General features: G+C 34.8%; 1 protein-coding gene across 1 annotated transcript; it reads left to right on the top strand.

Annotated features, from left to right (window-relative positions):
* Window positions 1–4,433: 4,433 nt before the first annotated feature.
* Window positions 4,434–21,304, top strand: LOC104900555 (RNA cytidine acetyltransferase 2). The gene is given in 28 exon segments (XM_057391094.1): window positions 4,434–4,597; window positions 4,991–5,117; window positions 5,209–5,300; window positions 5,496–5,667; window positions 5,758–5,880; window positions 6,900–7,067; window positions 7,240–7,350; window positions 7,515–7,648; window positions 7,733–7,826; window positions 9,561–9,659; window positions 10,943–11,051; window positions 11,054–11,078; window positions 11,447–11,523; window positions 12,243–12,366; window positions 12,465–12,552; window positions 12,655–12,754; window positions 12,827–12,879; window positions 14,599–14,662; window positions 14,665–14,774; window positions 14,860–14,897; window positions 15,785–15,878; window positions 17,119–17,298; window positions 18,342–18,450; window positions 18,530–18,599; window positions 18,701–18,848; window positions 20,426–20,554; window positions 20,655–20,780; window positions 20,901–21,304. Coding segments are annotated over 27 exon segments (2,937 nt in total). The 5' UTR covers window positions 4,434–4,597; window positions 4,991–5,012; the 3' UTR covers window positions 21,096–21,304.
* The last annotated feature ends 1,403 nt before the right edge of the window (window positions 21,305–22,707 follow it).

Genomic DNA, 22,707 nt, shown 5'->3' with positions numbered 1-22,707 from the left:
CCAAACTGAATTTACCACACAAAACTTAGTATATTAGATAATTAGAATAAAAGACCAACTATATCATAAAAAAACTGACTATATTAAAAAAAAAATATATCATACAAAAACTGATTATATGATACAAAAAGTAACCATATCAAATAAAAACAAACTATATCGAACGAAAATAGATTATAATTAGTTAGTCACTACTTCCTCCGTTTTTTTTATAGATGCTACAATTCCGTTAAATGGAAATGTCATAATAGATGCTACATACCATAAATGGATTCCTTTTCACCATAAAAATCTTAAAATACTATTAAAAAGTTGGTGGTCCCCCACCTTCTCTTTTAAAATACTCATACTTTTTCCTTAACAAATGTTTTTTTATTCAAAAAGTGGTGGTCCCCTACTTTCTCTCTCTACCTTTCTTAAAAACCCCCCACTTTCTCTATGTAGCAAGAATAAAAACACGGAGAAAGTATATTACTTCCTCCGTTCCAAAATAAGTGAAACACTTGTCTCAAAAAGCTCTCACATAAATGAGAGAAGTGTTTCACTTATTTTGGAACGGAGGAAGTATATGATTTCTGATGCACAGTAAGTTTTTTTTTGTAGAGTGTTACGTTAAATTTTGTAGAGTGTTACATTTTCGAGTCTTCTTGTTAAGATAGATTTAGGATCTATCTATTTCGAAGTATTTATTTAGAGATAATATTTATTTATATTAATGTATTATATTTAGTTTAGAATATGTTTTGCGAGTTCGACTCAAATTAGGTTTTATAACATATCAGTGGCGTATTCAGGAATTGATCCGCGTGGGTTCGAAATTTATTTGATGCTAGATTAGCATCTTCCTTACCATTTTTTCGAGACATGATGTGGGCACACATAATCTACTGCATTTAGAATAGTTTGCCGATTGACCAAAGTCAATTCTCTAATCCAAAATTTTCGAAATTATTATTTAAAAATTAAGAATTCAATTAAAGATTTGTTTATTAAAGTTTGAGTTAATTGAATATAAATTTATCGTCAATTAATGTTTATTGAACAAAATGATAACTTAAATTAGCTAAACTAACAAATTTTAGATTTTTTTTTAAAGGATAACTTAGGGAAGGCATTCTTTTAGTTACAAGTAATATCTTTAAAGGTTTTTAAGTTTAGGTAAAAGCACCCGCCGTGTCAAAAATCAAAGTATTCAAAGTTTCAAACTAACTTGGGATAAACCTGAAATAACAATATTCAACCTATTATGAAATGGATGAAGTATTATTTTCAATTACATGTTTGATATGTAAATAGATAAAGGAAAGTCAAAGGTGGGATTTGATCCCGCGTCCCCTTGACAATAATTTCACCAACTCTACCACTGAGTCATGCGGACATTTACCGAATTAATTCAGCGCGGAATAGTTATATTTTAATTCTTAGTTGCCATTTTATTTTCAGCCATTTTGCTTTTTCTTTTTCCAGATTTGCGTGGATTCAGTTGTCACGCTGGATCCGCCCCTGTAACATATCTATATAATACTATAAAGCAATAATGATTTGATGATGTGTCAAGAGCAAATTGAATTGCTGAAGTGTCAATCCTTTGTAATATATTTTACGATTTTTTGCCACGTGTATTTGTCTCTAAATATTTTTGTTATGCATTACTTTTTTTAGGCATATAATTGGAAACCTATTTAAGAAAGTTATCTGTTATGGAATGTAAATCAACTAAATTTTAGGAATCGATTGCTATTAATTAGTAATTACTTTTTTTTTTTTTGAGGGGAAATTAGTAATTACTTCTGCATCATAAAATTGCCAAAAAAAATATATCTCCTAAATCCGATATTTTAGGCACTAATTAAAAAAATTATATCCCCTAAATACGATTTTTTAGAAACTAATTAAAAATTCATATCCCCTAAATTCGGTATTTGAGTTACTAATCATATGTTTTGGCACTAATTAAGAAATAAATTTATAGCAAGAAGCTGATATTTTAGGTACTATTTAAGGTCGGTATTACAACTATTTAAATGAACATGTTGTACTCTCTTCTTAAACCAAAATTAAAATAAAAGTCTTAACAGATTATAATATTAAACTTAAAATTTACCAAAGGACGTATTAATCATACAATAAGTTGTATTATAGGTTTTTTTTAAAAAGTTCAAATTATAAGATCATTGACCACATATCTATACCATCAAAATTATAAGTTCATTGCAAACTATAAAATCGTAGGCCGTCATATTACAAAGACTACGGTGTATCCCATAAAACGATGATAATTATTAGTGAGTTACAATGTGATTAGCAATACAAAACACGATCCACGATAAAATCAATAATAATTGATATTAGCACCTCATGTTTAACACAAAAAAATAAACATCTTATGTATTAACACTTAGCTTGCATAAAAGAGTAAACATCTTATGTACTAACACTTAGCTTGCACAAAAGAATAAACATCTTATGTACTAATACTTGCACAAAAGTCTAAACATCTTATGTACTAACACCTAATATTAAACTATCAACTAAAAAACGGATTAGCCAATATATAAGTAGATAAGAAAAGATAACAAAGTCTCAACAAAAGTTAACTTTTACTTGGCTCATGAGGTTTGTAAAACTTAAAGGAGGGTGGCCTAATTGTAACAACAAGCATGAGATGTCTTAAGGTTTAGTATAATAACAATGGGACCCTTTCATTATACAAAATATCACATCGCAATATTTAAAGTCCGCTAGGAATATGCTATCTTAACTGGTAAATGTATGACATCTCTATGTAAGGTTAAAGATTAAAATTACATATACAACTTATGTGAAATTTATTGTCCATAATTTTAGTGTAGTTGTATCTTTGTGAAGTTTATAAGTCATATACTTCCTCCGTTTCAAATTACTCGCTACACTTTGAAAATTCCACTATTCATGAATGAGGTTTGACCATGCATTATTTACTATTAGATAAAATCAAATGTTATAATCTAATATGTTTGTTGAATTTGTCTCAATGTATATTTTCAGAAAATTAAAAATTTATACTTTACGTTAATACATAATTAAAGATATTAGTAGTCAAAGTAGTGCATCGACAAGCATGAACGTAAAAGTGTAGCGAGTAATTTGAAACGGAGGAAGTATATTTGTTCAGTTTATTCACAACAACCGAATCACAACTAAAAAAAATAATATTACCATACATATGAAATTTGAGAGCGCATAATTTATAGGTGTTCATCTCAAAGAAAATATAAAATGTCATATAATATTTTTTCACATATAAATTGATTTTTATTTCTATATATTACCTTTCATTTGGAACAAGTATTATTGACCTGAGTCAGTGAGCTAATCACAAACTCACAATAAAATTGAAAAAAAAGGTGAATTGTGCATGTAACAAATAATTGACAATATAATTTATTCTATATTTTACTTTTCAAAATAAATAAAAAAATGAGTCAAATAATATGAAACTTACAAGTTTTAAATTCTAAGAGAGGTGCATATAATCTTACTTATATCTAGAAACCGAATATAATCTTAACAAAATATAAGTTTGCTAATAAAGTTCCAAATTGTAACAAACCCTTGCTTATAACTCTCAGTTTTCACTGCCATACAAATTTTGTCCTTTTCCATCTCAATTTGAACATCTAGAAAGTGAATCATCATCTTCATATAAAAAACACAATCAAATTCATTTTTTTCTCCATTTTCGAAAATCTCAAGTGTGTTCGATGAATCTGCGGTCAAACTTTTTGTATAACTTTTTTCGAATAAATCTGGAATTGAACGGTAATTTTTTTTTTTTAATAACATAAGAGTCAATTGATCGAATGTAGCAATTTTTCGAATAAATCTCCATTAATATGATATTGCCCAAATTCAGGAGAAAATGTTCAATTAAATATAACAATTCTAGCTATGTTTTAAATCTCCATTTTTGGTTTGTAATTTGCACGGGTTCAGTTAGCCATATCAAGAATTACCAACATTAGGGTTTGAAATTTTATTTGTGATAATGATCACGGGATCTCAAGACAACAAAAGAGTAGGGGTGATCGAGAGGGACTGTGGAAAGTAGGGACGACAGAAAGTGCGAAAAAAAGTGGTTGTATGATTGAATCCCAATAATGGAGCGAATTGTGATTTTATTTGGTCCTCAATGTGAAGCAATGGATAGAGTAAAAACTTTTTCGGTCAACGCCGCACGATAATATTAATTACATCAGTCATTAAACGCACGAGTTATAAGTCAGTTTTAAAATATTCCTCACAAACGATATGATTATAAAAAGTTTAAATCACGATCTAATATTCACCCCATGATTTTGGGAGAAACATGTCATAAAATTTATAAATAAAAAAATTCCGTGCATTTTGCACGGGTGAAAACCTAGTACTATAAATATTAAACTATTCCTCCTAGTCTCCTACACAATACATAGGTGCTCATAAAACACTCTCACGTAGTCGTATAATCACGGTGGTTCCTACTACAGCTTTATAATCTCTGAGCTTCCCTCAGTCATACGGAAATTTCTCTTAGCTTCCCTCAGTCATACGGAAATTTCAGAGGCTCGAATTCCAGGTTATTGTTTTGTTCCTTAGATGAATCTACTTGTTTAGACGATTTTTGTTGCGAATTTTGGTGTGAAATTGCGATTTTTAATATTTACTTCATGTGATTATGCATGCGATTGCTTTTATGAGGTTATTATTGTTTGTTTCATGAATTCAACTTATTTTTTTGTATAACTTCGTAAATCATGTTTTTTTCATGGAACTAAATCATAACAATTATGTTAAAAATTGTAGATGCGCGTATTTACATGCTATTGTTCAGTTGTTTGTTTTTCATCAGATGAATTTTTCAAGTATTGTGGTATAGGTTTTCAGGAATTCCAGCACAATATATAAGTTGATATGAAAATATCAGAACTCTACCAGAATAATTGTGTAGTAAAACTAAAGTACTTTTCAGGTCTATATATCAGGTGTGCGCTATGAGGAAGAAGGTTGATGATCGTGTGAGGTCTTTGATTGAAAAGGGTGTGAAAGTTGGGCATCGCTCCATGTTTGTTATTATCGGCGATAAATCCCGGGATCAGGTCAAGTGTTAATAATGTTTCATGGTTCTAGAAGTTGTAAAATAAACTGCTTACTATTCTGATTCTTAACCTTGAATTTCGGATATTGCAGATTGTGAATCTTCATTTCATGTTAGGTAAGGCAGTCGTCAAAGCTCGACCAAGTGTTTTATGGTGCTACAAGGAAAAACTAGAGCTCAGCAGGTTATATTTTATTCTCTGTTTATTTTCTTTATGGGCTTTGGTTAAATTGTCCATATATTTTGTGTTAATCTGGAAATTTTATCTTGTGTACCAAGGGTAAGAGAGAAACAGAACAAACATGAAGTGAATACTGTCTTGGCCATCTACATGAAGTATGACTGTTGTTTTTTTGTGTCCTGTCATTGTGTATCTCAGTCACCGGAAAAAACGAGTAAAGCAAGTGAAGAAGATGATGCAAAGGGGTCTCCTTGATCCAGAAAAGGCTGATCCTTTTTCTTTATTTATTGAAAGTGGAGTGGTATCTTATTGCTTGTATCGAGATTCAGAAAGGATACTTGGAAATACTTTTGGCATGTGTATTCTGCAGGTGCTTTTTTAGTTTGACTATTTTCTTTTGTCTCTTGATATCTTTATGTTTAACCTGCTAATGTTCGCTTTCATTCTTGAATTTGCGTAGGATTTTGAAGCTTTGACACCAAATATCCTTGCAAGAACTATCGAAACTGTGGAAGGCGGTGGTTTGGTAGTTTTGCTTCTTCGTTCTCTATCTTCGCTTACCGCCCTATGTAGCATGGTCATGGTGTGTTCCAAAATCTCATATTTGTTTTCTTCAACTATATGGCTAATTATGCAGCAGCATGTTGCGCATCCTATTGATCTTTGAGAATGACTTCATCTCCAGTGCACTAGATTTATATATCAAACAATGATATGAATAAACGTAATTTATTAAAGGCAATATAGAGACTGCCAGCATGGTTACTTTGTAGGGTGGGAGTGGAAGAGACTGGTAGGTGATTGAAAACAGTGTGCAAACTGCAAAGTTGCACACCATCCGTTGGCGATCAATCTCCTACTCATTATATTCTACTGTGTGTGAGAAGTGAGAGGAATCTTTTGTTGCAGGGGATCTTATAGTAAGAAGGAAATATCATTTATTTAACCTTCTCGGCACGGACACTGAAAAGTATTCCTCCCTCAGTTGTGATTCTATGCCAAATAACATCCAATTACCCCATCGGCTAAATTGTGATTTGTGAGCTCATGATGTAAATTCTTCTTTGCAATTTATATTACTTCCCTACAGTTTGACACTCACTTTGAAGAATAAGTAGGGGGAAAGAAAAGAGAGTAGATGCATGATTGACTGGTCTTATTCAAACTTTTCTCTCGTTGACTTCAGACAACTAACTGCCACATCTTTCCTAGCTGCTATCGTATTGATTGCTAGACTGGAACAATTCTTGCTCTTGCTCTTGCATATCCATGTGCGAAAGGAAATGGGATGGATCTATAAATTCTAGGCACCTTGCTGCCTTTGTTTGTTTTTATGTCCATACTCTTATCAGATAATGAGGAAAACTCTAAAACCGAGCCCTGAAGGGAATTTATACATATCTACATACATACATACATATTTTGAAATCGTTCTTCAAAAAAATTTCTATGTAGTGTTTCAAAAGCTAATGTTGATATTTGTTGATGCTGAGAGATTACCTATCTGTCTATTCTATCTTCTTTAATGCCTACTTGAGGTTTTCATCTATCGTTTGGAGTTTCTGATTAACTGAATTTTTTTTTTCTTTTTTTTATGCATAGGATGTTCATCAGAGATTTAGAACCGAGTCTCATTCTGAAATAGTTTCACGTTTTAATGAACGTTTCCTATTATCACTTGCATCATGTAAAGCGTGCTTGGTCATGGATGATGAGCTTAACATTTTGCCAATCTCATCTCACGTCATGTCAGCCATTGAGCCCTTCAAGGTAAACTCATTTTTTATGATCTTTCAGGAAGGCTGCAAGTTAAGGCCCTTAAGAACTTATAAACTAAAAATTTATGAATTTCCATCATTGTGCTACGGAGATTTTCTTGGTACTTTCTTCTACTCGGGAAATATGACTATGGCATCAAGTTAGTTTGCTTTTGTGTTACTAGGATTATAATAAAATTTTGGAAGCTCAAGAGGAGTTAAAGATCTTAAAGGAACAGCTTCACGATGTCCTACCTGTTGGCCCATTGGTTAGTGCATGCACAACATTAGACCAGGCAAGTGTCACGTCATGCTGCTACATAAGAGTGTTTTGCAACCCCCCCACCCCGTGCGAACTTTACAAAAACAGTGAATCTATATTTATTCCTTCTCTTCTGTTTTATTATCTTTTAATATAATATTGTTATACTTTTGAGCTCGTGGATGTGATATTTTGCAGGGCAAGTCTCTTTCAACACTTCTTGATGCCATCCTAGAGAAAAATTATCAAGCCACAATTGCTCTCATTGCCTCTCGTGGGCGTGGTAAATCAGCAGCTCTAGGTTTGGCAATTGCAGGAGCTGTAGCTGCAGGGTGGGCCGGTTAATAAATTTGGTAGTTGTATTTGTGGGTGTCTTATAATTTTTAATCTCTCTAATATACATGGTTTCTTTACAGGTACTCACGTATCTTTGTCACTGCTCCCTCTGCAGAAAATTTGAGGTCGTTATTTGATTTTGTCCTCAGAGGGCTTCGTGTCCTCAATATTGAGGTTGGCATCTTACTTTCGAAAATTATTTAAAGTATATTCCTGCCTTTATACGTAGTCAGAGTTTTCAGTCTAGCACCTGTCATGGAGTTTAGTGCATTTAATGGCTGAACTCGTCACTTTGCTTGTCTTCCATGAGTGGATGCGACTGAGGTACAAACATAAGATATAGTATGACTTGGCTAGGGAAAAAGGATGGGGCTAGTTATCTTACATCTGAAAGTTGATGCATTAGTTCATGAGTGAAGAGAACAAAATTTTAGGGTGTGGATAGAGGTGTTCTTGGTGTGCCTTTGCTGTCACTGACCGATTGCTGGACATTATGTTTTATTGAAGGACATGCAAATGCATATTTGCCGGACAATCGCTTATGTTATTTTCAAACGGGAAGTAAAGAGGGGACTCGTTTACTAAATATTAAGACGACTGGTTTAAGGGCTATAAAAGAGAGGTCGCCGGCTTTTACTTTAATAGTTTGAATTGAATTCTGTTAGGAGGCAACTCACTTCTTTCTTTTCAAGGAGTAAATTACTACTATGAATTATAAATCAATCAACAAATTGTAAATTATATAATGCATCCATATTACTGTGTCTATTTTCCCGATTTGAACTCTTTAAACAGATGTCGTATCTTTTGTAGATTTTTTTTTTCTATGTTTTATGGTTGGATTCTTATGTGAGTCCGGTTCTTTTTTCAAATCTGAGCAACATAGTTCATGTCAAAATTTTGGATATATGATTGATTATCAATGTCTGTAGAAGAGGCATTTGTGCTGGGAGTTTTGGTCCTTACGTCAGATCCTATGTTCAACTCTCTTTCCCCTAAGTATCAGCTATAGGTATTTGGTTAGGATTTTCTTAACTCTTTGGGCTACATGGTAATGAGCAATGAATACATTTTTCCTGGTTCCTCTTTGAGATGTTAAGGTTGGGGCACTAGTCTGTTCTTTATTGAACTTTCTGTTTCTGAAGTCTTTTATCACCTTGACTGCTTCAAGCTTTCTTTCATACCGTCAAGCAGGTTTTAGCAGCTGTTTTTCTTTCCCCTCTCCCTTTGATAATTGAAAACTCAATTTGTTCAGATGGATGAAATAGAGCATTAGTACTCACTGTGACCAGGGTTTTTGGTTTGAGAGCCTCTTGAGTCCTGATGTTAGAGTGTTCTCTTTCATAATCTCAAGCAGTAGATATGCCTAGAAATTGTGAACAAGATATGATAACCTGACAGTGTAACTATCAATTGAGTTGCTTAATCAAAAATTTTCAACCCCAGCTTTTGTGACGTATCATAATTACAAGATCTAATATTTTAAGGTATTTGCAGGAATCAGGTCTCGTTCAGATCTTGCTATAGCAGGAACCATGTGTTCTTAATTAATAATTATTTGATAAATATTTGTCATCCTCATTCTGGCATCACTTGTCAATTTAATCATGAACTGATGGTGCTTAGAGATTGTTTATGGGGGAAACGGTTTCTAAATAACCTATTCAAATCATCTACGCGACTATGCTGACACTTTAGCCCTAGCATATACTGGAAATCATATAAGAAAGACAGCATACACTTGTTCAATTCTGTGAAAGCATAAGCTAAGTATTTGCAAGTTGTAGCTAACTCTGTATATAAGTACTCAGCTTGTTATCAAATGTTCCATCTTATGAGATTTTTTTCAGTTTCTCATTTTTTCTCTAAATTTTTCTCTCTTTTCTTTATAAATTTTTTTGATTCAAGGAGCATACGCAATTTGATGTGGTACGGAGCACAGATCCTGTTCTTCGGAAGGCAATAACACAAATAAACATATTTAAAGAACACAGACAGATAATTCAGGTTTGCTCTCTATCTTTCTCTCACACACAGACAGATAGTATGCCTGTATTTTGGTCGCCTTTGTCATTTCTTTGTTTTAGAAGTCTCTGCTTGATAGCTCATTTAGTATGTAGGGATCAAGTTGTTGGTTTGAATGGGGGAGTGGTGACGATTTTATTGAGTGCAAATGAACTTCATCTATTTCTAACGCTTGGTAGTGCGAGCATTGGAATTAATAATGAATTTGAATAAGCTTTTTCTTCACTTATTTTTTGTGGGTTTAAGATTGGGGAACAAGTAATTAACTTTGCACAAATGATTTGAGATTCCTACAATATAGTAATTATTAATTAATATCAACAATGTGAGGATTTAAGATTTACCATATCTTTATATTGTCTTGGATAGTTGGATATACGATGTTAAATTTACCATATATTTATATTGTCTTGGATAGTTGGATATACTAATAGTAAATTAATATAACTTAGGTATACCTCATTCTAAGAATGATATGTTGTATTTTCTCTATGGTTATTAATAGGTAACTTCTTTTTCTTTTTTGATGTGGGGTAGTTACAATTCTAATTCTCAATGTGACTAATAGGGCCAAATGATCTAATATATTGCTTACAACCTCAGATACACTCTATTATTTTGGTAATACAACGAAGACCAGCACTTTAGCACAAGACCAATATCAGATATTATGGCATTTAGGACAAAGTGTTACTTATTATCTTGGTACTTCCACTATTCCTAAAACACCAGCTTCACACCACTTAGTCACCCTCGCTCTTGTTTTGTGCACTCTTCAATACTCTAATGCACTTACCCCTTCTGCCTTTTGTCCCTCTTTACAGATCCGTATAGGCTTACTTTAAAGCTTCCTTAGCCAAAACCAACCGATGTGACTTATTTGAAGCTGAAACCTAGACATAATTAATTCCCACCTCCAGAAGCAATGTCTGTGCTATAGCTTCTGCATGCTGCTACTTCTTGGATTGTCCGACATTATTTTAGTCCACCTTGCCTGTCTTAACTGTATGGATTTGATCTTTGTAATTCTCATTTCTGACTCAGCGGGGCGTGTTCTCTTGGAAGTTTCGATTTTGAGGACGTTAATATAGGCGCTTGTGTTTGCTTATTGTCTTGTTTAGCAATATGAGATTAACTCTATTGAAGAGAGGGCACCAAATATAACTGTATCCCTTAGTACTTGTTTCCAGTTTTCTGTTTGGTGTGAGGTGCTCTGATATTCGTTTCAGTACTATATTCCTAATGCATACTGGAACTAATGACAGTACATTGAACCGCAAGACCATGCGAAGCTTTCTCAAGCAGAGCTCTTGATCATTGATGAGGCAGCTGCTATACCATTGCCTGTTATAAAGTCATTGCTGGGTCCTTACCTAGTTTCTTGTCTTCTACAGTCAACGGGTATGATGTGCGCCATCACTCTGTGCTTTTACTTTCTCTATTTCATTTTAAATGCCATACTTTTGACAATTTCACTATTCACATTCTCTACTTTGATTCTTGTGATTTATACGTAAGGAAAAACATAGTCAAGTGCGATCTTGTTAGATCGATCTCATTGTATAGCATAAAAATCTGAAATTTTTATAATTTTACTTCTTAATAATTACAAATATCAAGCATTGAATTTATTTATCAACATTTGTGAAAGTCAAAATGTAACATGCATTTCGGTACCGAGGAAGTATAAATACAAAAATCTTGTATACTAATTGTTTATTCACATATGTTTGGTAATTTCTTTGATCACCGCGATATATTTGCTCCAGATACGAAGGCACTGGTCGCTCTTTGTCTCTGAAGCTTCTCAGTCATTTGGAAAAGCAGAGTTACAATCCTGTCTCTGGTAGAGTTCTTAAACACAACTCCCCCCCCCCCCCCCCCCCCCCGAAAAATTTCCTCCCCTCTTTCATTTAGAATTTTTAGTTGAGGTTTTTGTCATAACTGGCAGCTTTTTAACAACAAATAAGTGCTGCTACTTTCAATTTTTTAAAAAGATGATCAGTAAATGAAGAGAATAGAATATAGTGTTGGTTTTACAACTTCTAACTGCAATGTGTGGATCCAGTTTTATGATGGTGGTTTTCTTTATGTCCAGGAGCTTGGTTTTTACTAAGTAGTGCAGACTTGGATTTTTCAAACATAGAGAATTATATACTAGTTAATCCTTGGCTTTTAAAAGTAATATAGATAAATAAAAGGACATTTATTATGTTGTGCTTACTAATACTTAGTTTGAAATGAACAATGAGATGTTTTGATTTTAAATGCAATAACCATTTTTTAATGTCCATTAATTAATTATGTCTCCAATGCTTCTATTAATTAAAACACTGTTTTTCAATGTGCCAAGTGCTAACTAAGAATGAATATCATTAAAATTTGGTGAGTTTGGGAGTGACTAAAAAGGTGAGTTTACGAAGGAAGACTCCATCAACGGTGTTTCACTTTAGTATAGTATATAGATATATAGATAGACTTTTGTTACCCTTCATGGAATAAGTCTTCTGTTCAACTCTACTTTGGAAGAAGCAGGAATTTGAATGCATACGTTTTGACTTGCAGGTAGGGTATATAAGAAATTGGAACTGAGGGAGTCTATCAGATATTCATCAGGGGATCCTATAGAGGCTTGGCTTAATGATTTACTGTGTCTGGATGCGACCAATTCAGTTCCTCATATTAGCAGGTTTAGCATAATTTTATTGTAGTTTAAAATTGTATGCTTTGGTTTCTATTTCTCCTGAAAAATTACTTATATACTTTCCTTGACTGTTGAGTCATTAGGTTTCCACATCCTAAAGACTGCAATTTGTACTATGTAAATCGAGACACCCTGTTTTCTTTCCATAAAGAGAGTGAAATATTTCTGAAGGTATTACTAAATTCCCGGAGCTTTGATGTCGTATTGGTGGCCCTCCCTCTTAATCTGACATTCTAACCTTAAGTTTCCTGACTGTCCATGTGATTTTTACAGCGTTTGGTGGCACTTTACGTGTCATCTCATTATAAGAACTCGCCTAATGATCTGCAGTTGATGGCAGATGCTCCAGCACACCATATCTTTGTGCTGCTTGGTATTTCTTTGGATTGGTTTTATTTTCTTTGGTTTCTTTGTGATGAGTATTCAGCATAGATATTTTTTGCAGGACCTGTCGATGAGGGGAAAAATGTCCTTCCCGACATTTTATGTTTTATCCAGGTATGTATCGATCAGTGATTTACTCGTGTCGCTAATTCTCCTTTTGTAATTTCTTAGAATAACTGCACTTATGTTTGGTTAAAGCCCGTGACCCCTGCATGTTCTACTCACTAATGAGGTTTGCTATCTTATATGATGGTGCAATTGTGCGAAGCTCATGGTGTCAAATAATACCAGCATATTATGTGGTTTTTTAATCTATGACGTTCATTGGTCATTGGAACTTGTCAGTGTGGTCAAGGAAAGAAGTGTTGTTGGTTCGTGTGGTCTTGCAATTGTTTCAGATATGATTTGTTTGTATTAGCAACTACTTTAACATCGAAGTCTTTCTCTATTTTTATTTTTACTTTTCATAATGCATTATTTGGAAGGTCTTCAAATTATGAGACTATTGGTGTTCTATCCTTATCTTTCACTGGACATCTATTAGCATGGGTTCCAAATACTTTAGGTGGTTAAAGTCTCGGAAGGTGGTATCCATGGTTTGGAATTGGATCCATGTTTGTGGCTCATTGTGAACCCCCGCCCCCAGAAACAGAACACACACACACACATGCGCACACACCACAAACAAATAAATGATGAATATTTTGGATGTTTTAGGCACTTTGCATGTTAGGTCTTCAACATGGATTGCACTAACACCGGGTAATCAGGCATTGTCTTGGTGCGCCCCAAGACAATGCCTGATTACGCGGTGTTAGTGCAATCCATTAGCTCACTATTCTGGATGATAATTTTTCTTTTTTTAAATAAAATTTGCATCTATGTGGAACTTGGGAGTATATGATAAGTAGCCGGCTAGCCGCAAACTTGACATCATGAGACATATGTGAAGTTGACTTCATAAGTAAACGCACCATGTGCACAAGAGAAGGCATAGGATGAAAGTATAAGGAGTAAGCACTTCACTTCGATATAGCTGCTGAAGATTATTGGATCATTGTTGGTGAAGGATAACTTAACTTTTGAGTTTCCAAAATAATTCATGGAAAGAAAGCAAAATAACAATAGCGAATGAACAAAATATAATTAGTAATGACTCAATAGAACGCAAGATCTTAATTAAAATCCAACATGAAACAGAAGAGTATAATACATATAAATATTTAGGTGTAAATATTACTTACAAAAATGAGATAATATATAGTTTACCTTTACTGATATACAATATTGGAGGTGCATGTATATTAAGCGAGTAACACTGGATATATCCACTAAATTTACAAGTCTCGGTGTACAACACACAAAGTAGTATCTAGCGAGAAAAGTCTGTATTTGGGCCTTTGGCCATTTAACTTGCATTTATATTTTGAGTTGTCATGTTTGTTCAAAGTTTAGACCTTACCGTTTTGGTAGTTAACATACTTTGTAACCGGGATGTTAAAGGTTCGAAGGTCTACTTCGGCCATTCTTTTTTAAGGAGGGTTATTTGTTTTGGCTGTGAAAGAGCTATGTTGGATCCCAAGTGGCATCGTGTTAACATTTTATGGGGTGAAATGTGGCATTATTACAAAGCTTCCCCTTGCTTTTAATAATAAGTAATGCTGTTTTTTTAACGCAGGGATTGCCTGTTATCCATGAACATATGTATAATGATTCAATTGAAGAATTCTTATTTTATTGGACGTTGCTTGCCTAAATTGTATTTTCTTGCTTCCAACTGAAGCCATAGTTTATGCTATCTTTCAATCTAAATATCTATGTTATCTTCTGCAGGTGTGCCTTGAAGGACAAATAGCACAAAATTCTGCTATGCAATGCTTAAGAATGGGCCACTTTCCCCCGGTGATCAAATTCCTTGGAAATTTTGTGAAGAGTTCGAAAATACAGACTTCCCTTATCTTTCAGGTGTTCGAATTGTTAGAATAGCAGTCCATCCCAGTGCTCAAGGGGTACTTTTCAGAGCTCATTTTGATTGTTTCCTGACTCCGATTCTTTTCCCATAAATTTTTTTGCTTACCTTTGGCTGCTTTACAGCAAGGATATGGCTCAGCTGCTTTAGATTTGGTAACGAGGTATGCTTGAATTCCTTCTGCGTTTGTCCTGAAATGATTTCCTCGAAATACTTTAGTGGTTGGTTAACTCTTTTTCAGCCAATAGGGAGTTTGGTTTCTTTCCCAATCTCGATTTCCATGTATAACATCTACTGGCTGTGGAACGTGCATTAGATGATTGAGGAAGAGTGATGAGGGTTTGTGACTGTAGATGATGGTGTCTCTTGTTTATCCTGCTTTTTTTAATTGCTTAAATGCACCACTTTGTTGGAGCTAAGTGATTTATGCAAACTTATGTAATTGGTTTTGTTTCATATTCACCCAAATTATTAAGGGAGTTGAGTGAGCCACCAAAATTCCACCAACCCACATCCACAACCACCACCAAATCCCCCCAACCCCTTTGCACGAGCCACCTAGTGCAAATCAGCCCTACAACCCCTGCCCCAACTGCCAACCCACTTCAACAACCTCCATAAAACTTGATATCCATCATTTTATTTTTGGTGTTTCTGATGGCTTCTTCATTGGCAGTGTCTTGTAAAGTGATAGGGCTTTTGGGTTCTCACAATTCCTTTTTTATGGTTTAGATATGCCCTTAACCTGTCTTCGTTCTCTTGGTATTGGGGTCTCAAAAATTGTTTTGATATTGGATTTGTACTTTTGTGCGTTTTACACAGTGGGCTCATTGTCTGCTTCTTGTAAGGCTCTCTTTCCTCTTGGGTGCAATCTTTTGGTCATCTTACTGAAACAAAAAGGCTAATGTTCTTTGTTAGCATTAGGTCTCTAACATTGCAGCTGTACTTAATGTGGTTGAAAGTAATATGCTCCTCGTGCTCAGTTAATCTGAAATAATTTGTCTATTCATTTATTGCATGTTCCTAAATCAACTATGTGCTCATCCTCAGGTACTATGAAAGCAAGTTAACTGATATGGGTGAGTTGAGCTTTGAAGAAAACTCAATTGACGTATGTGGCAGTGTTATTGAGGCTGCGAAGAAGGTGCAATAATTATGACTTTTTTTTTTTCCTTCTCGTTGTTTTGTGGGTGGGTCTGTTCTTTTCTTCTTTTTTTTTATATTGCCGGGGGGGGGGGGGGGGGGAGATGCTGCTTAAAACTCGTCCTCGTTTCCCGTCCTCTTTTTGAGTTTTTTTTTGTGGGTTACGTGTCCTGCGCCAGTAATACCATAGAGACTGGATGATGTGGCTTTACAATGAATACTATGATGCTAATAGCTTGATAGGCAATTATCAATTTTCTCTGCATCCTCTTGGTAGTGATGATACATAGGAGATGGACATGTCAGGTTGATTCATAGAAAGGGGAATATATCATGAAAATTGTAGGTGCCTTTTCTTTTTGAAGGTTTACCATTGTGAGCAAATCAGTTTATTATAGATTGTTTGTAGATAATTAGATGTCTCACAAACACTTTTTTGATTTGTGAGATCTATTTTTTTATCCAAGAGAAAATTATATCCTCTTAATACTATAGGAATTACTACAGAGGCGAGGTAATGGAAGCATTGTTGCTTTGGCTTTGTTCGTGCAGACCCTACATTAGACGAGTCTCTGTGTTCGCGCAGACCCTACATTAAAAGAGAGGGGGGTGGTGGAAATAATGGGTTGCCCTATTTCTAGGGGCAGGGCTTTACATGCATGATAAAGGAGAATCACTGTGGTGTTATGTCATAGTTTAGATTTGTTGTTGCTTATATCATCCACCCTTTTAATACATGCACCTATTCTTGCCCAGACCTTGTAGAGATGGAAGCTAAATATATATTTCAATCTGGTGAAACTTGTAGTTTAATATGTTGATATCTGTCACATTATACCCTGGTTCTACTTAGTTTTTAAGTCACATCTTAATCAATATCTATTTGTCTAATCGATTTAAGATACTTAAAACAACTTCTTAATCAACATATGCATTTTTTTCCCTTTTTATTTTCTGCATTATCAAGTCGTGGTACTTAAAATGCTAACATCAAATGCTACTGTCTCATCTCTTAAACCCCTTTGCATACTAAAGCGACTTTTCATGTACTCAAAATTCTCCTACTCGACATTCAAATTTAGCCTCCATTGCTCCAACTTAGCATTAATCGTGTCTAGTTTCATCCAGTAAAACAAAATCACCTACAAGTAGCATACATCATTGTGTATCGTCTTGAATCGACCTTGTTACGTATTACTTTCTAGTGTTTAAGTTATGTTTATGTTTAATTTTACTTGCAGATCTCATTGTTGGAAGAGACTATTAGACCAAGGCAGAATCTTCCTCCCTTGCTTGTTCATCCCCGTGAGCGATTGCCTGAGAGAGTTGACTATATTGGTGCATCATTTGGGATAAACAAGGATCTTTTTCGATTCTGGAAGAAACACAAGTTTACACCTTTTTACATCTGTGATACTCCTGTAAGTTACTATAGATTATTTTGCTTGTGTTTTGTGTATTCATTTTTATTAGATTCATGTTATTCTTTTGACCAGCATTAAAGAATTTGTAAGTGAAAGGTGTGTCACCATGCTTATACTTAGACCTATTTGGCCTAGCATATGGGGAATTTCTAGGGGCTTAGACTAGAAGTTCATTTTCTTTTTATTATCTGAGAATGGAAAGTGGAAGGAACACCATTTGATAGTCTGAGAATGGCAAGTGAAAGGAGCACCATTTGATTATCTGAATATGGAAAGTGAAAGGAACTGATTGGGTGGCCATGGTGGTTTCTAGACATTGGTATTGTTGTGACCGTTACGAGGTGCTAGGGGGGAGGAGACAATGGCAATTTGGGGCTAATTTTAAGGCTTTTGATCCGTTACATTTATTGCAATAAGTTGAGCAGCATTATTGGGTGGTCCCCTGCGAGATGTCGAATTGTCGATGCAGTCATTGGGCAGCCTACAGATTCACAAAATGAGGCCGTTTTAATATGTTTTCTTTGTTTGCATTGGCGTTCGGGCTTTTGGGGGTATGAATATGGGATTGTTCTTCAAACTGTTGGTGGTTGGTGGAGGCGGTGGTAGTAGTTGTTGGTTAGAGACAAGAGAAAGAGGGTTGGGTGGGGGGGGGGGGGTTCGGTTAGGTGGTGGTGATGGGGATATAGGTGGACACTACTGAATAATGTCATTATAATTAGGCGGCCAAGCGCAATTGTTTTCCTTTTATACAGTTTATGGGAGTAATTTTGAAAATGATTGGCCAAACAGACCATCAGACCCTTGAACATTACACTAACTATTTTACACATGTTTCTCCAAAGTGTACTGCTGTTATAATACTGGGTGTGGGTGTGTGCCTTCTTGGTATCTGTTGGTACTTGTGCTATATGGTGGTTCTTGAGTTAATCTATTGGATGATCTAGTAGGATTTTGTCCAAAAGAATCAAGAAGAATTATTCCATGAATGTGGTGTAATGTCATATAATTTGTTTCTAAATATACTTCTGTTTGTCTATCAGAATAATGCCACAGGTGAATGTAGTTGTATGGTCCTGAAGCCACTGGAAACTGGTGGAATTGAAAACAATGGTTTAGGGTCTCTTGGGTTCCTTGCTCCATTCCATCAACGTGAGTTTCGTGTTCACAGATCACTTATTGCCCTCTGCTTTATCTTCTTATTTGACTAATGACTGTTAGCCTTCCACAGGTTTCAAAACCAAGTTTGTCAAGCGTCTACCTCTATGCTTTGGAGGACTTGATTACAAGCTTGCAATGAGGTACTCTTGCAGTGATTATTGAAAGAATCAAACGATTGTGCATTTTTATGACATCTGTCAGTTTAGTATATTTTATTCTCTCTTTTATTTTATTTGGGCAGCATCTTGGATCCAAAGATCAGCTTTGAGGAGAATGATCCTTCAGTAATTTCTCAGAAGGAATCTTCCTTGTTGTTAAAGTTTATCTGCTCTCCTGGTGAATTGAAGTTGTTGGAAGCATATAAAAACAACTGTAAAGACTATGGGAAGGTAACATGTTTTTACAATTAGTATGCATTATATGCGATTTGTATCAGCTCCATCTTCTTTATCGAGAAAATGATGTTTCACTGTTTAATACGGGCTATTCAAAGTTTAGGATCAAGTGGGATTGTGATTCTAATTGAGAAAGTGGTATTTCAGTGCATTAAAGTAACTTTTCTCTTCAGAATCTGGTCTTACTTGTTTACGTGTGTGTGCTAGATCTTTGAGTAATTGAGTTGTGAGAGTGGAATTGAATGCCATTTTCTCCTTTCTAGCCCCCTGAAGTACAGGTAGATCTCAATTAGAATTTTATTTCCTATTGCCCGGAATATTGCCGCTATGAGCATCAGCAGGCTCAAATCCCAAAATAAACCCCTGAAAAAGAAGTCTTCCAACATCCAAAATAAACCATCACACACTCTCTTGCTATGTGATAATAATTAGTTCATAAATCTGTTGTCCTGTTATTTGCCTGTTGAGGGATGCTTTTTCTAATAGTTTCTCTATTACATATTATCTCCTTCTTTCTCTATTACTGAAGGGGGGGGGGGAGAGGGAGATGTGGTTATGTTGGTGATTTATTTGAGCTATATTAGTTTGTTTAAGAAAGAAAGTATATAGGTGTAATGGTTTGTTATTATCTATCCTATGCATGTGAAGTCTTCCTTATCTTGTAGATACATGACATTATAAGTCGGTATGATAAAATGAACAATAGGATTGTGTCGATCAACGTGTTTTGGATTATGAAGTTATTAGTTCAATGTGCTATATACATTTTTTAAGTGTAAGGGGATCCCTAGATATGACATGGCATTATGTGAGCCTCACAGAGGTGTAATATAAGGAATATCATGTATTGGCCTTGTGTTTTAGTAATTGTGAACTGAATTTTTTTATGCTTCTTTATTTCTTCTTTTTATTTATGTGTATGTTCAGCAGTATGCTAATGACCTTTGTGGATCATCATACCGATTCATGTCTAACAGACCCTAAATCTTTTGGGACTATGGCTTTGTTGTTGTTGTTGCCGCTATCTATGACTATGTTCAACAGTAACTATGCCTATTCAGAATAACTACAACAAGACAGCATAAATCTTGTCTATCGTTTAGACATTATAGAGTTTTTTGATATGATCATGAATTTTCAAGGGGACATCATGGATGCAGGGAGTATATGTATATAATTGAGGTGGATGTATTATCATGGTGAGTAACAAAGATGGGGAACTAAATAAGTTATGGCAACCCCATTGAACCTATAATTGATAAGAAATACCTACCAGCTTATAGTTGGTTAAGATGCTGGCATATAATGGGATGAGATTGTCTGGTGGAATTAATGGATTTGGCCACAATGTGTATATACTCTACAGTATGATAACTCATAAGTGTTGGGGACATATTAAATCATTGTAAAACACTCAATCAAGCATAACTGCGGTTCCGGTAATAATGTTATAAATTTGTTGTTGCTAAAGATGTCACACTTTCAATTAAGATTAACACTTGCAGACCTGCTATTGTAGATTTTCTTGAAAAAGGTGTTCAATCGTGCTTAATCTATACTTAATGTTTTAGGTCAAGCATCTCCTGCCACTCTTTGCCCATCATTACTTTATGGAGAAATTGCCTGTAACATTGTCACATGTTGAAGCGTCTCTTCTGCTATCTATGGGCCTACAACTCCATGATATAACTTATATTCAGGTATAAACTATGATAATGAAATCTCTTTACCTTTTTGGCTTATGTGTTTTGTTTTGAAGTAAATTAATCTATCTCTGTGCCTTGTATTTACTGGAAGCAGGACCAGATGAAGTTAGAGAGACAGCAAATCATGCATGTATTTCGTAAAGTCATGGTGAAGATATATCATTATGTTAATGATGTTTTTACGAAAGATTTGGAGCCAAGTTTCCCTCGAGATAGGATGGTAAGCCAACAATAATTTGATTTAAAGATCTACTGATTTATGACAAGTTGCTGCCTTATTTATGAGGATCTGTATTTTTAAACTTTCTAAGCTTTTTCTCTTTTTTTGGTATGGTACCAGGTTGAACTGAAGCCTCATGCTGTGTCAGTTGATGAAGATCTTAATGATGGAGCATGTAAAGCAATGGTAAGCTCTTTAGGTAGAGCAGGGAACGATGAACTCGAACTCAGTCTTCAAAGATGCTCCAGGCTACCCTCGAGCGGAGTTCTTAGTGTGCCAAGCAAACGCCGGAAACACGATCACAAGATGAAGTAGGAATGTAGGTGTTTCTTTTTTCGACTGTTTCTGAGCAATCATCTATTTATCCATGCTCGGGTGTCTTGGCGGGTGTCTCGGGTGTTGTTATTTAAGAATATGTATAGCAGTATGATTTAGGTTGTGTAGACCGTCACTTAATCTTTTCGAATTCTAGTACATTATTTATTATCCTTATTAATATTATTATTATGCTTCATTATGCTTCATTTAAGAGTGCAGTGTCTTGTCACTAAGCCCAGCCATTTACTAGTGCAATATTCTAATGACAACGCCTACCCATTGTTCTTTCTCAGCATAAAAAGTCAAATGATTGAAAATGGATGTTCCATTCTATCTTTGTGTATGTGTTCCTTATTTCTCAGTTCTATTATTACCTTTCTAGAATAGTCTCTTGTAAGATCGTACTTTTAAATGACATCAGTAAACCATACAATTTCTAGATCTTTTTCACACACCATCGATACAGCCGACTTCCCCGATTAAGTCACCCGACCTCTTGACTACTAGACCTTAGTTTCATTGATCCTATTATAACAGCAGAGGATCGTAACCTACTTTTAGATCTTGTCTTGGATGACGAAATAAAGGCGTGTTCTTTGATTTGAATCCCCATATAGCTCCTCGTCCCGATGGGTTTAAAGAATTTTTTTGCCAAGCTTATTGGCCAATCGCTAGTAAGGACGTTTGTTGTGCTATCAAAAGCTTCTCTGAACACGGTAAACTCCCTCCTCTTAATTACACAAAAATTACTCTTATCCTGAAAACTGGCATTCCTGAAAATCCAAACCACTTTCGTCCTTAATCTAATTGACACCATCTACAAGGCACCTTCTAAAATGTCTTCCATAAATCAAACAAAAAAAATATGGTAGTGTGCCCTAAAACTTGATAGATAAAAGACTTTTGACATAATTGAATGAGACTTCCTATGTGAACGGCTTAAGGCTTATGGTTTCCCTGCCAAATTGATGAATTGGGTTCAAAATTTCGTAACTAAAGCATCCTACTCAATCAAAGTTGATGCAACAACAAGGTGATTTAAACAATCTCGGGGTCTACGACAAGGAAACCTTCTTTCTCCATAACTATTTGTTATATGTACAAAAATTCTCATTAGAAAACTCACTCGAAAGTAAAAAAAAAAAAACTAAAATCAAGCATTGGATTTAAAATTTGTCCACATTCTATTAACGTACCTTGCTTACTCTTTGCTGATGATAGCTTATTGTTTTATAAAACAACAACTACTGCTTGCGCTAATTTTAAAATAATTCTAAATGATTTTTGTCTGCAATATAGCCAACAGGTTAACTTTCACAAATTTGTGATAATTTTCTCAAAGAAAATTACTGGACAATGTAAAGCTTCTCTAACTATCCAATTTAACATGACACCAACATCTTGCTTAGGTAAGTACTTAGGAGCATTTTTTCAGCTCGTATCTCCCTACGAAAACTGACTACAATCATATTTTACAAAAAACTGAACAAGGTATCCAACGTTGGGAAGCTGGGTTTCTTTCTAAAGCAGGATGCCAAACATTGATTCAGAGTAATCTTGAAGCAATTCTAGCATACATTTGTTCCGCAACTCTTTTGCCAATTGACCT

Source organism: Beta vulgaris, chromosome 8 (genome assembly GCF_026745355.1).
Source record: "Beta vulgaris subsp. vulgaris cultivar EL10 chromosome 8, EL10.2, whole genome shotgun sequence".
NCBI classification, from domain to species: Eukaryota; Viridiplantae; Streptophyta; class Magnoliopsida; order Caryophyllales; family Amaranthaceae; genus Beta; species Beta vulgaris.
The sequence above is the reverse complement of the archived record's forward strand: the minus strand, read 5'-3'. Positions and strand labels throughout refer to the sequence as shown.